The sequence below is a fragment of the Lepidochelys kempii genome, chromosome 2 (assembly GCF_965140285.1).
Source record: "Lepidochelys kempii isolate rLepKem1 chromosome 2, rLepKem1.hap1, whole genome shotgun sequence".
Taxonomy (NCBI): Eukaryota; Metazoa; Chordata; order Testudines; family Cheloniidae; genus Lepidochelys; species Lepidochelys kempii.
The window spans coordinates 39,638,389-39,651,744 of NC_136381.1; the positions used below are offsets into that span (position 1 = coordinate 39,638,389).

Consider the following 13,356-nt stretch of genomic DNA (forward strand, 5'->3'; position numbering starts at 1 on the left):
GCAGGGAGGGTAAGTACATGGAGGGCAGGAGAGATTTCTCCACCTCTCCCTACCACCCAATTGCTAGACTTTGAGAGGGAAACGGAGAATTGATTGTCTCATGCGTTCCCCTGCTACCGATGAAGCTCTTAGGACATGTAGCAGTCATTCTACTGGAGTTGCTGCGGCTGCCCGGCCTCATGCCGCCCTATAACTGAGGTATAATATGAGCTGTGTTACCAAGATGCTGTGGGTCTGATCAGATCTCCAATTTTGTGGATCGGGATTTTTTTCCAGGGGGCAAGGTGACTTGTTGGTCGGAGGCCTAGTTTTAATGAATAAGGACAGAATTTAAAAGTTCAAAATTTAGTAAGTGGGAAGTTTGTAATTTTGTTGCAACTTGTGACTGGTGTTCATTGCCAGTGTCAGGCTGATAGGGGCTGGCACCTTGAAGTAAACATGAATGAGAGACCCGGGTGATGGCTGGTGGACCCTATTAGTTGCAAAGAAGAAGGGGAGATGTTAAGTGTTCATAGACTGAGGTACCTTTTATGTGTATTCTCCTTTCTACTCGGAGGGGGAGTGCAAGATGATTCAAAGGTGGGCTGAATCCTAGAGGTTAGAGTGAAGGGGATCAACCCTGAATATTGGTTTGGCATGGAGGTTATTTAACACTGATTAAAGTAAATGAGTGGTATATCTTGGGGGCAGGGGGGACGTAGGTTGTTGAGTCTTCCATAAAAGTTAAACATTAATAACCTTAAAGCCTTCTGCCTTAAAATCCATCTTAAAATCCATGTGCCTTTCATCCTCCCATGTCTCCTGATCAATGTCCTCTCATGAGGAAGCTTTTACAAAGCCAGCCCACAGTGACTTCCTAAAGAGTATTTGTAATTAACAAAGCAGTAGGCACAGCTTAATTTTCAAAATAACAGTGGAGTACAGTATAAGTAAAGCTCGATAAACAATAACGTGTGTAATTCATTTACTTACACATTTTTTCTACCACCATACATAATGTAAATGTCTGATGTGAGCCACAGTAATTCTAAAAGAAAACAGGTTATATAACCTACCTCAGTAATCTTGTCGGAAGGCTCCAGTCCAACCAAATTGGCTTGTACTAGCTGCTGTAGAAGTTGTACTTGAGCTACGCTGAGGAAGAAGTCCAGGTTTGTGGTCAAATTCACCTCCAAAGAATGACCGCACACTAAAATCTCCTGTGGAGAAAAAAACATGTCAGATACTAGCTACAAGGCAGATAATTTACATTTTAAAGGTAACTATATCACAATTCTCTGCCATACCCAATTTAAGCCATTTATACAATGTTAACTGGGATGTTAAATCTATTTATCTCTTTTAGTAGCAAAGAATGGTGTGCCAGTAGTAAGACTTTTAATGAAGGTGTGTTTGATACCTTGATTTGCTTTCAACAGCATAAGTAACCATTAACACAAATCTTGTATGTAAAGTGTTTCATGTGTGAGGTTTTTTTTTCATTTCTTTGTAATATCAAACACTAAATTGTCAGATTTTTGTTTTTCATTTGCTTGGCAATGAACTACATTTCTTCTTCGCCTTGTCCTTCCAAGAAGATATACTTTTTTGGAATATAAGCTCAGCTCCATTTATAATGAAATCATATGTTGGAACTCAAAGATAACCAGCCTAATTGATTTCTCTTTGCCTGTAAACCACTGTTAATATCTTGGCAGAGTTAGCTGGATGACCACTATTTTACTGGTGTTATAACAAAACTAAAGCTCTTGACCATTGTTGGCAAATGATTCAGAGATGAACAACAGAACCAATCCAGGAGGTTTGCTTAATAAGCAGAAGCATTGCCCCTTCTCATGAAGGACATGTGAATAATGTTCACATTCTTGGTAATCTATAGTAGACCCCACCCTTCATCCTTAAGCGTCCCCTAAAGAATAGATTCAAAGAGAACCTGACTAGCCAAAACATTTAAATTCCTGAATGTGAGCAATAGTAATGTTCAAATGTTTCTTTTTGCTGAATCCTTTCCATGCATCTCAGCTATCTCCTGAATTTTCTTTTAATTTAAAACTCTCTCCTTCCCACACTTGTGATGGCACTCTACACGAAACACAAACTCACTGCAATCTTTCCCTCATGTAATTAATATCTGTTCCTTCTCCATCAACTTGCACCTGTTACAAATGTGCAAATATGATTTTCATTCCTAGGTTTTGCCCTTCCCAGGAGGTAGCTATTATGAAAAATCACTCCTGCTAGCTGGCAAACAATGACTGGCACCTCCCTCCAAATAATGTGTTTTAAATTCCCTACCCGGGTGCTAATGCCAAGAAATGAACCACAGTCTCTTGTGTGTAACAAGCTCCTCTAATGAGCTGACCCACAGACTGGTAAAAGTTACTGTTAAATCTTTCTAGTCAATTTGGAATATCCTGAGGTATCCCTATGACTCCTACTATGAAAAGTAGTATGCCTTTGGAAATCTGACTGTAGCACCCTGTTTATTTGATATTTGTAGAGATAATGTAGTTTTCCGGTTTGCTTTTATGGGGCCCATGAAAATAGTGTTTCTTAAATATTGCATTGGATCATGTCTTCTCAACTCTTTTAGTTATAAATCCTTTAAGAATTCTGCAGTGTGCCTACCATAAATCTGACCACTTCATATGTCTGATGTATCATGTTTCCCCTCCTTTCATCTGGTTTTTGACAAGAGATTGTAAGCTCTTAGGGACACAAACTATTTCTGGGTGTTTGTACAGCACCTAGCACAATGAGATCATAGTCATGATGAGGCCTTTGAGTGCTATCATAATGTAATTAAATAAAAATAACTGTTCAAACAATGCAAATAATAAACTATAACTGTGCCATAGTTAATTACCAAAATTACAGAAGCCATACGAACAGTTTAAAAAAATCTATTCCTTTTTCCGTAAACACACTATTTTAATATTGTTTAATATAATATTTTCTATGAAGATTAAAATTTTCTAAGGGAACAATAATGTACATGTTAAAAACTCAGTTATTTTTGTTTAAAATTTGTACTAACCTCTGTGTGCAAGTTTTCTGGTGAAATTACTTTTGTGAAAATGATTGCAGGAGCTGCAGTTATTCGCACTGTGAAATCTGTTAAAATTGGAGTTAAAATTGCTCTCCGTTCTTGATGCCGCCTTATGCTAAAAGAAAAAAAATGGAATATTATTAAAATAGATTGTAAGCTGCTTAGGACCACATCTTCCTGTGTTCTTCCTGTGTACAGGGCCTACCAAAATGGGGCCTCAATCCTGATTGGGGCCTTTGGTTGCTACCACAATACAAATAATAAATAATTATTAACAACAATGGTCTCAATCTGGCTGTCAGGCCATTAGCCCCATGGAAAGGACCATGGAAATCACTGGAGCTCAATGCAGTGTAAGAACCAGATGGCTCCAACTGCAGGATTAGGGCCAATAATTTATTTTAATTACCTCACAATTAAGACAAAATTGCACATTTTTCTAATGTTAACTATTAATATAGGGCACAAACCTATTGTGACCTCAATGTGTTTGAAACCAAAATATATCTAAACCTTTTACTCTGCAAGCAATCCACCAGTATACACACCATACAAAGATATGTATTATTGTTTTTTCCTTTTACTGAATTAATATGTTTAAAAATAAATCACTGTGAAGCAGTATAAGCCACACACATTTGACCTACAAAACACATAAAAATAATTTTCAAAATGTGTTAATGAATTTTATATTTAAATAGGTGTTCTTGTATATCCAACAAGACATTTACTTCATGAACAAAATACTTTATAATGAAACAGTTAAAGTTGCCACACACACAAGTGGCACAAAAAACACAAAATCAAGCCCATGAAAAGTTAAGCCATCTAACAATACAGAACCTCTACTCCACCATTCACACCTTACCATTACCATAAGTACTTTACACCATAGACCACACATAGATACCTAAATTCTGCCCCCATAGTAAAGCAATGCCAGCCTTCTAGCACCTCTTTCCATGATTGGATAAGCATGCTGTACATTAGCTCCTTCTAAACAGAATACTGACCTTCACTTTCCATGAATATTTGTGTCAACAAACCGGACACTTAAGTTATCTTCTGGTTATTTTTCACGGCTACCAAAATGCAAGTTGAAGGCATTTCCCTGTTTTGGAAGCATCTATCAATAGCCCTTGTTGACACAACATACCAAACTGGGATCTGTGTGTCAATTCAAATAAATTTGCCACAGAATGTTGTCTATAAGCACCTCCTATGCCATCCTTCCAATGAGGAAAGTTGAATGAGAAAAGCCCACAATGAAATCAGATGGCCCTCAGTCTCAATAAGATCATGGATAATGTGAGTCCTCTGGGTAGTATCTGGTTGAACCATTGCCTTGAGATCTGGTCATTGAGAGCATCAGCTAGAAGACAATCTACCTTTCTTACAAAGACAAGCTAATCACTGGGTTCCATAGAGGCAAACCCTGACAACTCTTAGAACATGACTTTCATTAGACCAATTTCTGCATATTCATAAAATGATAAACAGCTAACTACGAACAAAGTATTAAACTAATAATTTAAGTTCAAACAATACACTAATTATTCTAACACATATCCCAAGAAAATGCCCAGGCTATGCATTTTCTCTGTCTCATGTAAAAAAGAGAAACTAAGAGACAATTGTGGCATTGGGGCTTTTAAACCCTTGGCTCTAGATTTCTAGAAGAGAGACTCACATACACATCCTACCATGGCAAACTGCCTTGAAACTGGTTTTGTTGCAGGTCACACAATCTCTCACAATGGAGATCTGCAGAGCCATGAAGGATAAAAGTAAGTGGATCTCACAGTGATTCTTGAATGTGGCTAGGCTCGGGTTTAGATATATTTCTAGCAGAAGCAAACTCTAGAGATGAGGGTGGGACTCAGAGCCCTACTGGTGGCTTACTATTCTGTGTCAGCAACTCATCAGGCCTGACATACTCACTACACCCTGTTGTCATGACATTTGCCCCAAAGATGGCATGTCATAATATATCACTGGAAAACTAGTAAGTCACTGATCATTAATATTCTTGTGCAATGTATATATGGTAAACACACAAAATACTTTATAGATATATGGTAGAAATTCATGACTAAACTGTATTTAAACAGGCATGTCCAGGGGACTTGATCAACAGGTTTTCTTCAGACAAAGGAAAGAGGCTAACACCTCAAATCAAGTGAGGACAAATTCAGTGGGCTATTCATTTGTATCGGAAGTTGCAAGAAGGGATAATTTGCATTGTAAGAATCACCAGCAGGAGAGAAGACAGTATGGAGTTTACACCAACAGCATGGCATCCACACCCAGCAAGGAAAAGGCACTTTATCTGGGCTTACTTTTCAAAGAATACATTTCCAAGGTTTACTGGACTATAAAAAGAAAGGGGAAAGAACCCCATAGTTGTCTACCACTTGGGGGATTCTATGCTGCAGCTCTTGAAATCATAGAACATTGGGTCCCTTCAGCCAAGGGGGCTGAAATCTCTGGGAACTAAATTTAGATTGTAACTTGATGAAATTAAGTTTTAGTCTTATAAACTTGTAACACTTTCTATCTTTATTCTTTATATTTGAACTCACTTAAAACCTCTCTGTGATTAAATAAACTTGTTTTACTTTTATCATAAACCAGGTCAGTGCTGTAATTGAAATAATAATATTTGTCAAAAACTAGTTAAATTAATGAGCTGCAGTGTATTGACTCTTTAAAGGAGCAACAAACTTAACTTCTGTGCGTATTCCAGGAGAGGGCAGGACACTAGAGATGTAGATAATTTTGGGAAAATTCAGGAGTAGGAGGTTCACTCTGCAAAAAGCAACTGGGTGGTAGAAGCCAGGGTGTATGTGAGCTGTTGACGTCAGGGTTGTAAGCCACAGCAGCATAGCATTTAAGGCATCCAGAGTTGCAGGCCAGGCAATGACATAACCCCTTACTGGTCTGGGTTGAACCCCAAAACATTATAGAGGACCTGCTCTTTCGAATTCCCTGTTCCTTGCTTCCTTGAATTTTACTCTGCTGGCAACTAGCGTAAGTGCTCAAGATGTGATGTATTACTCCTGAGAGAATTCTGCACCAAAAAAGTAAAAATTGTACACCAAAAAAAATAAAAATTCTGTGCACAATATTTTAAAATTCTGCAAATTTTGTCAGTAAATAAATGCTGATGCTCCAGTATGGCAGTGGGGAGCACAGGTCACTGGATGCATGAAGGGGAGAGATCACCCTGGAACCCCCCGCCCACAGGGACATGGACTCAGCTGTGAGGCTGCACCCAACCCTGATGCCGCGCAAGGGCCGGGCCTGCCCTAGAAACACCACGGGGCCCTGCCCCTCAGTGCCAGGTGCACCAGGTGTGGGAAGGCAGGGTCAGCCCGGCAGGATCCAAGTGTGGAGGGGCTTATTGTGCGGGTATCCAGATGTGGGGTGAGAAGGTTCTCTGAGTATGGGGGGGGGGTCCAGATGCATGGGGGTTGTGCAGACAGGGGTGCAGCTTCCTGTACAATTATCCCTCCCCTCCTAGCTGAGGCGCAATGGGGGCAAGAAGCGTTGGTGGGGGGGAGTTTCAGGGCTTCCTGCAGCTGGAGGAGGGTCTGACTTGGCCGCTCCATGCAGGGAAAGAGCAAGTCCTGTCCTCCCCTGCCCCCCAGCCCAGCTGGTACTAGCAACTGAGCACAGTGCACGATAGGAGCCACCGGCCAGGGCATCCCTCCCCATCCGCCATACACACACACCCCAATGATTTACCTCTTTGCCAGCTGCTCCGGGCACCCAAACCAACATTTTTCTGCAGGGAAGCAAAAGAATCTGCGGGGGACATGAATTGTGCATGTGCAGTGGCACAGAATTCCGCAGGAGTAATGTGTGCAGAAAGCATGGTAAATTATAGAGGAATATGCTGTCTCCAAGGTAGCTATGACCTAGGCTATTTAAGATTATTTAGGGCAACTTCAGTTTTACACACAAATTGATTGGCAGCCAGTACAGAATACAGGTTTAATATTTGTTGAGCACAGTTATAATATGCCCTTGCTCAGAATGTGGGCGTCTGCATTAATGGAGGCTTCTGAATGACGGTCCCACAGGGATAACTATGACAAGATCAGCATCTGAGGGAAAAGCAAGGAATTCAAAGATGAAAGAAGACCCATCTGGCCTGTGATGTTAACTGGTAGTCCATGAGCAATGATGAATCTAGTCAGACCACAGGATCACAAAGCACATTGACAGTCAATTGGCAGACATCCTCAATTGAGAAAGTGGTCATCGATTTTGCCAGTTCCATAAATGCTTCTCCCTGCCAATCAGCATCTCGTCAGTCTTATCTAGATTAAGTTTAAATCAAATGGCTTTCATCCAGGTCCCTATTTCCACAGCACAATGGGAAAATAAGGAAGTATGTGTTTTTGCCTTTGGTGAAAAGGAAATAAGAATAGAGTGGCAGAGGCATACTGCTGACACTGAAAGAGCATACTGCTACATGTTAGATAATTTTCTGCCCTAATGTATATAAAATTGCTGGCAATTATGACTTAAGTACATGAAAGACAAAAGAAAGATAAACGTGCATTATTACATGGACACAAAAACACCAACCTGATCTTGTTTAAATAAATATTCTCATTTCTTAAATGTGATATGTTGATTTAATGGTTGGACACTGTGCTGTATTTTAAAGGATTTTTTTAAAAGTAACACAGGTTTAAGACTGCTTACTGTTTTCTTTGCATGCCCTATACCATCTGCCCGCACTACTTTACTTGTAGTGATTTACCTATCAAATAATATTAGTTTCTTTGCTTATCAATTAATATTAGTTGGTAAATCTGAAAAGGCGCCAAACCAAGTATTAGCAAAACAACTGTAAGTGTAAACAGAAGCCAAACACAATATACTTGGAGAGAAGGGACGGGGAGATCACAAAGTGAACAAAGAAGCAAGTTCCACCTTGAATTACTAAGTCTTCCACACTGAACCTAAGAGCACTGCTAACTGCACACATGTGTACACCACATGAGCTCATGAAAAAACTTGATTGTGAAGGATGTAATGATGGTTCTATGTCCAGAGTACATTTATTCCAAGGTCCATTTATGCATCTGTTATATATTTATGTCTTTTTTTTTAACCAGTACTTTCAGAGACTTAAAGTAGTCCATCATCTACACTTAAAAGTACAGTACACTTAAAAGACCATATGCTACCATAAGGCTGTGAGGCAATAAAACTGTTGTAGTAAGGTACACTAGTGCCCTATACTGATTGCTGGCCACCAATTGCTGAACTAAGGCTATACCTGAGTATACCTAGAAGCCCTAATCATGGTAGGAGGGAGAAAAGCAAAATAAAGACACTGGATTTCAAGAAGGCAGACTTTAGCAAACTCAGGGAGTTGGTAGGTAAGGTCCCATGAGAAACAAGTCTAAGGGGAAAAACAATAGAAGACAGGTGGCAGTTTTTCAAAGAAACATTTCGGTCAACCTGAAACTATTTGTGAATTCGCATCAAGTTCACCAAATAGTTTTGTCTGAATTGAACAATCAAAATGTTTTCATTTGTTTAGACTTTGTCATTCATAGTGGCAATTCACAGTAATTCAGAATGACAATGAATAGTCCAGAGAAAAAGAGTGAAAATGCCTCTATAAGGGTAGTGGTAGGGCACTAACCTGCGATGTGGGAAACCCAAGGTCAAGTCCCTACTCCAATGACTATCTATCTATCTATCTATCTATAAAGTGGAACAGCTTCACCCCAGAAGATTTCCACACCAAAATAACCCACAGCCCAGTGGTTAGGGCACTCTCCTGCAATGTGGGAGATCTAACTTCAAATCCCTTCTCCACATCCAGCACAGGCAGGAATTGAACCCCAGCCTCCCACCACATTCCAGATGAATGCCATAACTACTGGGCTAAACGTTATAAGGAGGGCACTACCACTTCCTGCTGTTTTGTGAATTTAGTCCTCTTTTGCTTTCGTTAAAATGCCTGAAATCAAAACAAAAATTTTTGAGTTGGGTTGAATGAAATCTTTCATTTGATCTGACCCAAAATGTTTTCCAACTTTTTGATTTGCCAAAAATTCTGAAAAAAATTGTTTTTGGTTTGACCCAAAACATTTTTTTGCTAAATTTTCAGAATTGCCAGTGAACCAAAAAAATCCATTGTTTGCCCAGCTCTAGGTGCTGCACTGTCTTCATGGCTTTCCCATGAGTCCGCGTAGCACAAGGTTGAGTTCCCACATAGGTATAGGGTTGCTTATTGTGGGATAAGTGTCTTCAATGCCTTTAAGGAAGCATTTAATCGTTGGGTGAGCAAACATAGTGACCCCGTCCACCTTGTTGTGGAAGGAGGTAATAGCAGCCAAATGTACTCTTGGAACTTGTGGATAGCCCTGATTTTTTAAGTTCTAGTGTTGCCTGATTTAGGGTGCTAATAATATTAATTTGGATAGTATGGGTTTTAGGTTCGCCAATCTGTTTGATCAGAAGATAAAAGTTCTTGTCCCAAATCAGGCTCCCCAGAATTTACAAAGGACCCTCAGGGGCATGACAGGAAGCTCATACTGAGACAGATGTAGCCTTAAAGACTTTTTATTAAAATAAATTAAGTAGTCAGGTTTCTCAATTCTTGAGTGAGAGGTGCACCACTTATAAGAAGCTAATGCTAAGAGCTATCAAAGCTAACTTAGAGTTTACTTAACTAACTTAAACTTAAAATCACAACCTAATAAACAAAACTAAGAACAAAAGCTTAGAGAAACCAAGCTTATTCTAGTCCCCTTGGAACTTAGAAAGTTAAGAAAAACAAGTACAGCCTACCAATAGTAGTAGTTGTCGTAGATAGATCGATTTCTAGCAAGGTGGGTCATCTCTTTTATAGGGTACAAGTGCCTGAAATCCTTCCTCCTATGTTCTAATTTCATTCCTCACCCACAAAAATGTTAGGGTACACTTACTCCATAGGCTAGTATGTTTGTACGTATTAATGACATGTACATATGCACATATGTTATTTTTGTTCTCCGGTTATTTTGATTCTTTCCTTGTGGTGTACCTGTTAAGTTTGTGGGTACAGACTTGGAAACCCCCTATGCCATTCTTCCATTATCTATCTATCTAGGTGAAAGGTCTCAGACATATGTAAGCCAACTTTGCTATCTGGGTGAAAGGTCTCAGACATAGATATGCTAACTTTGCCTTAGCTCAGCATACAGGATATGGCCTGTAGGTCCCTAGCATTACAGCTGGACTTACTTTAATGTAAACCAGGTTAATCCTATAGGCTACACTAGAATATAGTCCAGAATCCTCAGTGGGGGGACGGGGACAATTGTGGTAAGATCTGATTATCTTGGCACCAGGTGCAGACTCATTTCCACTTATGGATATACATCTTTCTTGTGCTTAGTCTCCAACCGTTCAGTAATATATCTTTTACTTCCTGAGAACAGGCTTCCTTGATCCCAGTCAGCCATGGAGTAATCAGGCCTTGAGGTGGAGGACTGCGAGGTTGGGATGGCAGACACATCCTGCTTCTTGTCCTAGAAGGTGAGGTACTAGGGGAATGGTTTGAGGAGGCTTCACTGCCATTAGACACAGATATGGGAACCAAGTTTTTCTGGGCCATGTAGGTGCTATGAGAATAACCCTGGATTTATCCTGCTTGATCTTGTGAATGACTCGGCTTAGGAGTGGAGTTGGAGGAAATGCGTACATCAGTGGTGCCTCCCATTTTATGAGGAGAGCATTGCCTAGGGATTGGTCTCCCAATCCCGCCCTGGAACAATATTGTGGGCACTTGGTGTTCTGAGCTGTTGAAAATAGATCTATGGTGGGGAACCCCTATAGTTTGAATATGGGTTTGAGAATTTCAGGATCCATCTCCCATTTGTGGGTTTGTGAGAAGTCCCTGCTTAGTATATCTGCTGCTGTATTCTGACATCCCAGCAGATAGGATGCCAATATCTCTATGTTGTTGGTGTTGCAACAATTCCAAAGTCGTATTGCCTCTGTACATAGAGAGTATGATCGTAATTCCCCTTGGCGGTTTATCTAAAACATACATGCAGTATTGTCCATAAGGATCTTGATGGCATAGTTCTTGATTAGAGGGGGAAAATGGTCGCATGCATTTCGGACAGCCCTTAGCTCTGGTAAGTTTATGTGCAGGTTGGACTCCGCTGGCGATCAGTGGCCTTGTACCGTATTGTTGAGTATGTGTGCCCCCCAACCTATTAGGGAAGTGTCTGTCGTCATTGTCATGGTTGGAGTTCTTTGTTGAAAAGGGACTCCTGAGAAGACATTGTTTGATTGTGTCCACCATGTTAACGAGTATTTTAATTTCTGCGTAGCATTGTGAGGCATCTGTTGAGAGTGTGTCTGTGCAGTACATACACTCTTCAAAGCCAGGCCTGCAAGCATCACATGTGGAGTCTGGCACGTTTGACAACAAACGTTGTTGCCAGCATGTGCCCCAAGAGTTTTAAACACGTTCTGAAGGATGTTTGTGGGCTTCCCCTCACTGCTGAAATTAGATTGACTGGAGTGAGGAAGCACTAGTGGGGTAGCATTGCTGTTAGAGAGTGAGACAGGCTCCTAAGAATTCCAACTTTTGGACAGGAACCAGGGGGGACTTTTGCACATTTATTTGCAATCCTAGGTTCATGAAAAGGGTTATTGTGCTCTGCGTGGCATTTATTGCTCCTTGTTGTGTTCATGCTCATATGAGGCTGTTATCCAAATATGGAAATATTACTCTGTGTCTGCAGAAATGAGCTGCAATGACAGCGAGAACCTTGGAAAAAACCCTTGGGGCAGTGGATAGGCCAAAGGGTACTACTCTGTATTGGAAATGCTGTTTCCCTATGGTGAATCTCAGGAATCTTATGTGTGATGGTGGATGGTAATATGAAAATAAGCATTCTGCAGGTCGAGGGCTGAGAGCCAATCTCCCTTTTCTAATGCCAGAATTATTGTGGTTAGAGTCACCATTTTGAAATGTTGTGTTCTCATGAATTTGACGAGTTTGCATAAATCCAGGATGGGTCTCCATCCACCGGTCTTTTTCTGAGTTAGAAAGTAGTGTGAATAAAAATATCTCCCCTTGTATTGCAATGGTACAGGTTCCATGGTACCTAATTGTACGAGGTGGTTTATTTCCTGTTGTAACAGGTGCTCGTGAAAGGTATCCCTGAAGAGGGACAGGGAAGAGGGGTGGGTAGGTGGGCTAGAAATAAAGGGGATGGAGTAGCCCTCTGGATAATTTCTAAAATCCATTTGTATGTCATAATGGTGTTCCAGACTGGGTACCATGGTGACAGGTGGTTTCAGAATGGACAGGGGACCATTTCTGGTTTCGGAGTCAGAAAGTGTAGAGGTCTCGTGCACTTGACCACACCTTCAAAATAATTGTCTAGAGATGGACTGTTGAGACATCAAAGGCTGATCTTGGTTCTGCCGAAGTCTGTTCTATCTTTGTTTAAGCCGTTGCTTGTACTGTCTTTGGGGCTGAGAGTATGACGTAGACCGGAATCTCTGGTTGTAAAACCTCCCTTGTTTCTTTTTGTTTGCAGGTACATAGATGTCCAGTTTTGGGCCTCACACTGCAAGAAGGATGTGGAAAAATTGGAAAACGTCCAGAGGAGGGCAACAAAAATGATTAGGGGACTGGAAGACATGAGTTATGAGGAGAGGCTGAGGGAACTGGGATTGTTTAGTCTGCGGAAGAGAAGAATGAAGGGGGATTTGATAGCTGCTTTCAACTACCTGAAAAGGGGTTCCAAAGAGGATGGATCTAGGCTGTTCTCAGTGATAGCAGATGACAGAACAAGGAGTAATGGTCTCAAGTTGCAGTGGGGGAGGTTTAGGTTTGATATTAGGAAAAACTTTTTCACTAAGAGGGTGGTGAAACACTGGAATGGGTTACCTAGGGAGGTGGTGGAACCTCCTTCCTTAGAAGTTTTTAAGGTCAGGCTTGACAAAGCCCTGGCTGGGATGATTTAGTTGGGGATTGGTCCTGCTTTGAGCAGGGGGTTGGACTAGATGACCTCCGGAGGTCCCTTCCAACCCCGATATTCTATGATTCTATGTCCATGGTTTTTAAGGTTGCCCTTGAGTCCTCAGGGTGTGTAAAGATATATCGGTTTTGTCTGCGAATTGTTTTTGACCTTCGAAGAGGAGGTCCTCAACCATTGCCTGGATCTCCCTTGGGAATCCGGAGAGATGGAGCCAGGATGCATGGCACATGACCATGGATGTTGCGATGGATCGTGCTGCCGTGTCTGCGGAGTCAAGAGAGGCCTGTA

At 41.0% G+C, this 13,356-nt stretch overlaps 1 protein-coding gene across 7 annotated transcripts in view; it reads right to left on the reverse strand.

Moving 5' to 3' along the window:
* The window catches only part of VPS13B (vacuolar protein sorting 13 homolog B), a 922,277-nt gene that overhangs the window by 234,871 nt on the left and 674,050 nt on the right, over positions 1-13,356 (reverse strand). For all 7 annotated transcript variants that reach the window (XM_073330465.2, XM_073330462.2, XM_073330464.2 and 4 more), the window contains exons 32-33: positions 3,038-3,164; positions 1,056-1,199 (exon numbers count right to left, since the gene is read on the reverse strand). In XM_073330465.2, coding sequence (XP_073186566.2) covers positions 1,056-1,199; positions 3,038-3,164 — 271 coding nt within the window. The remainder of the gene's footprint in view (positions 1-1,055; positions 1,200-3,037; positions 3,165-13,356) is intronic.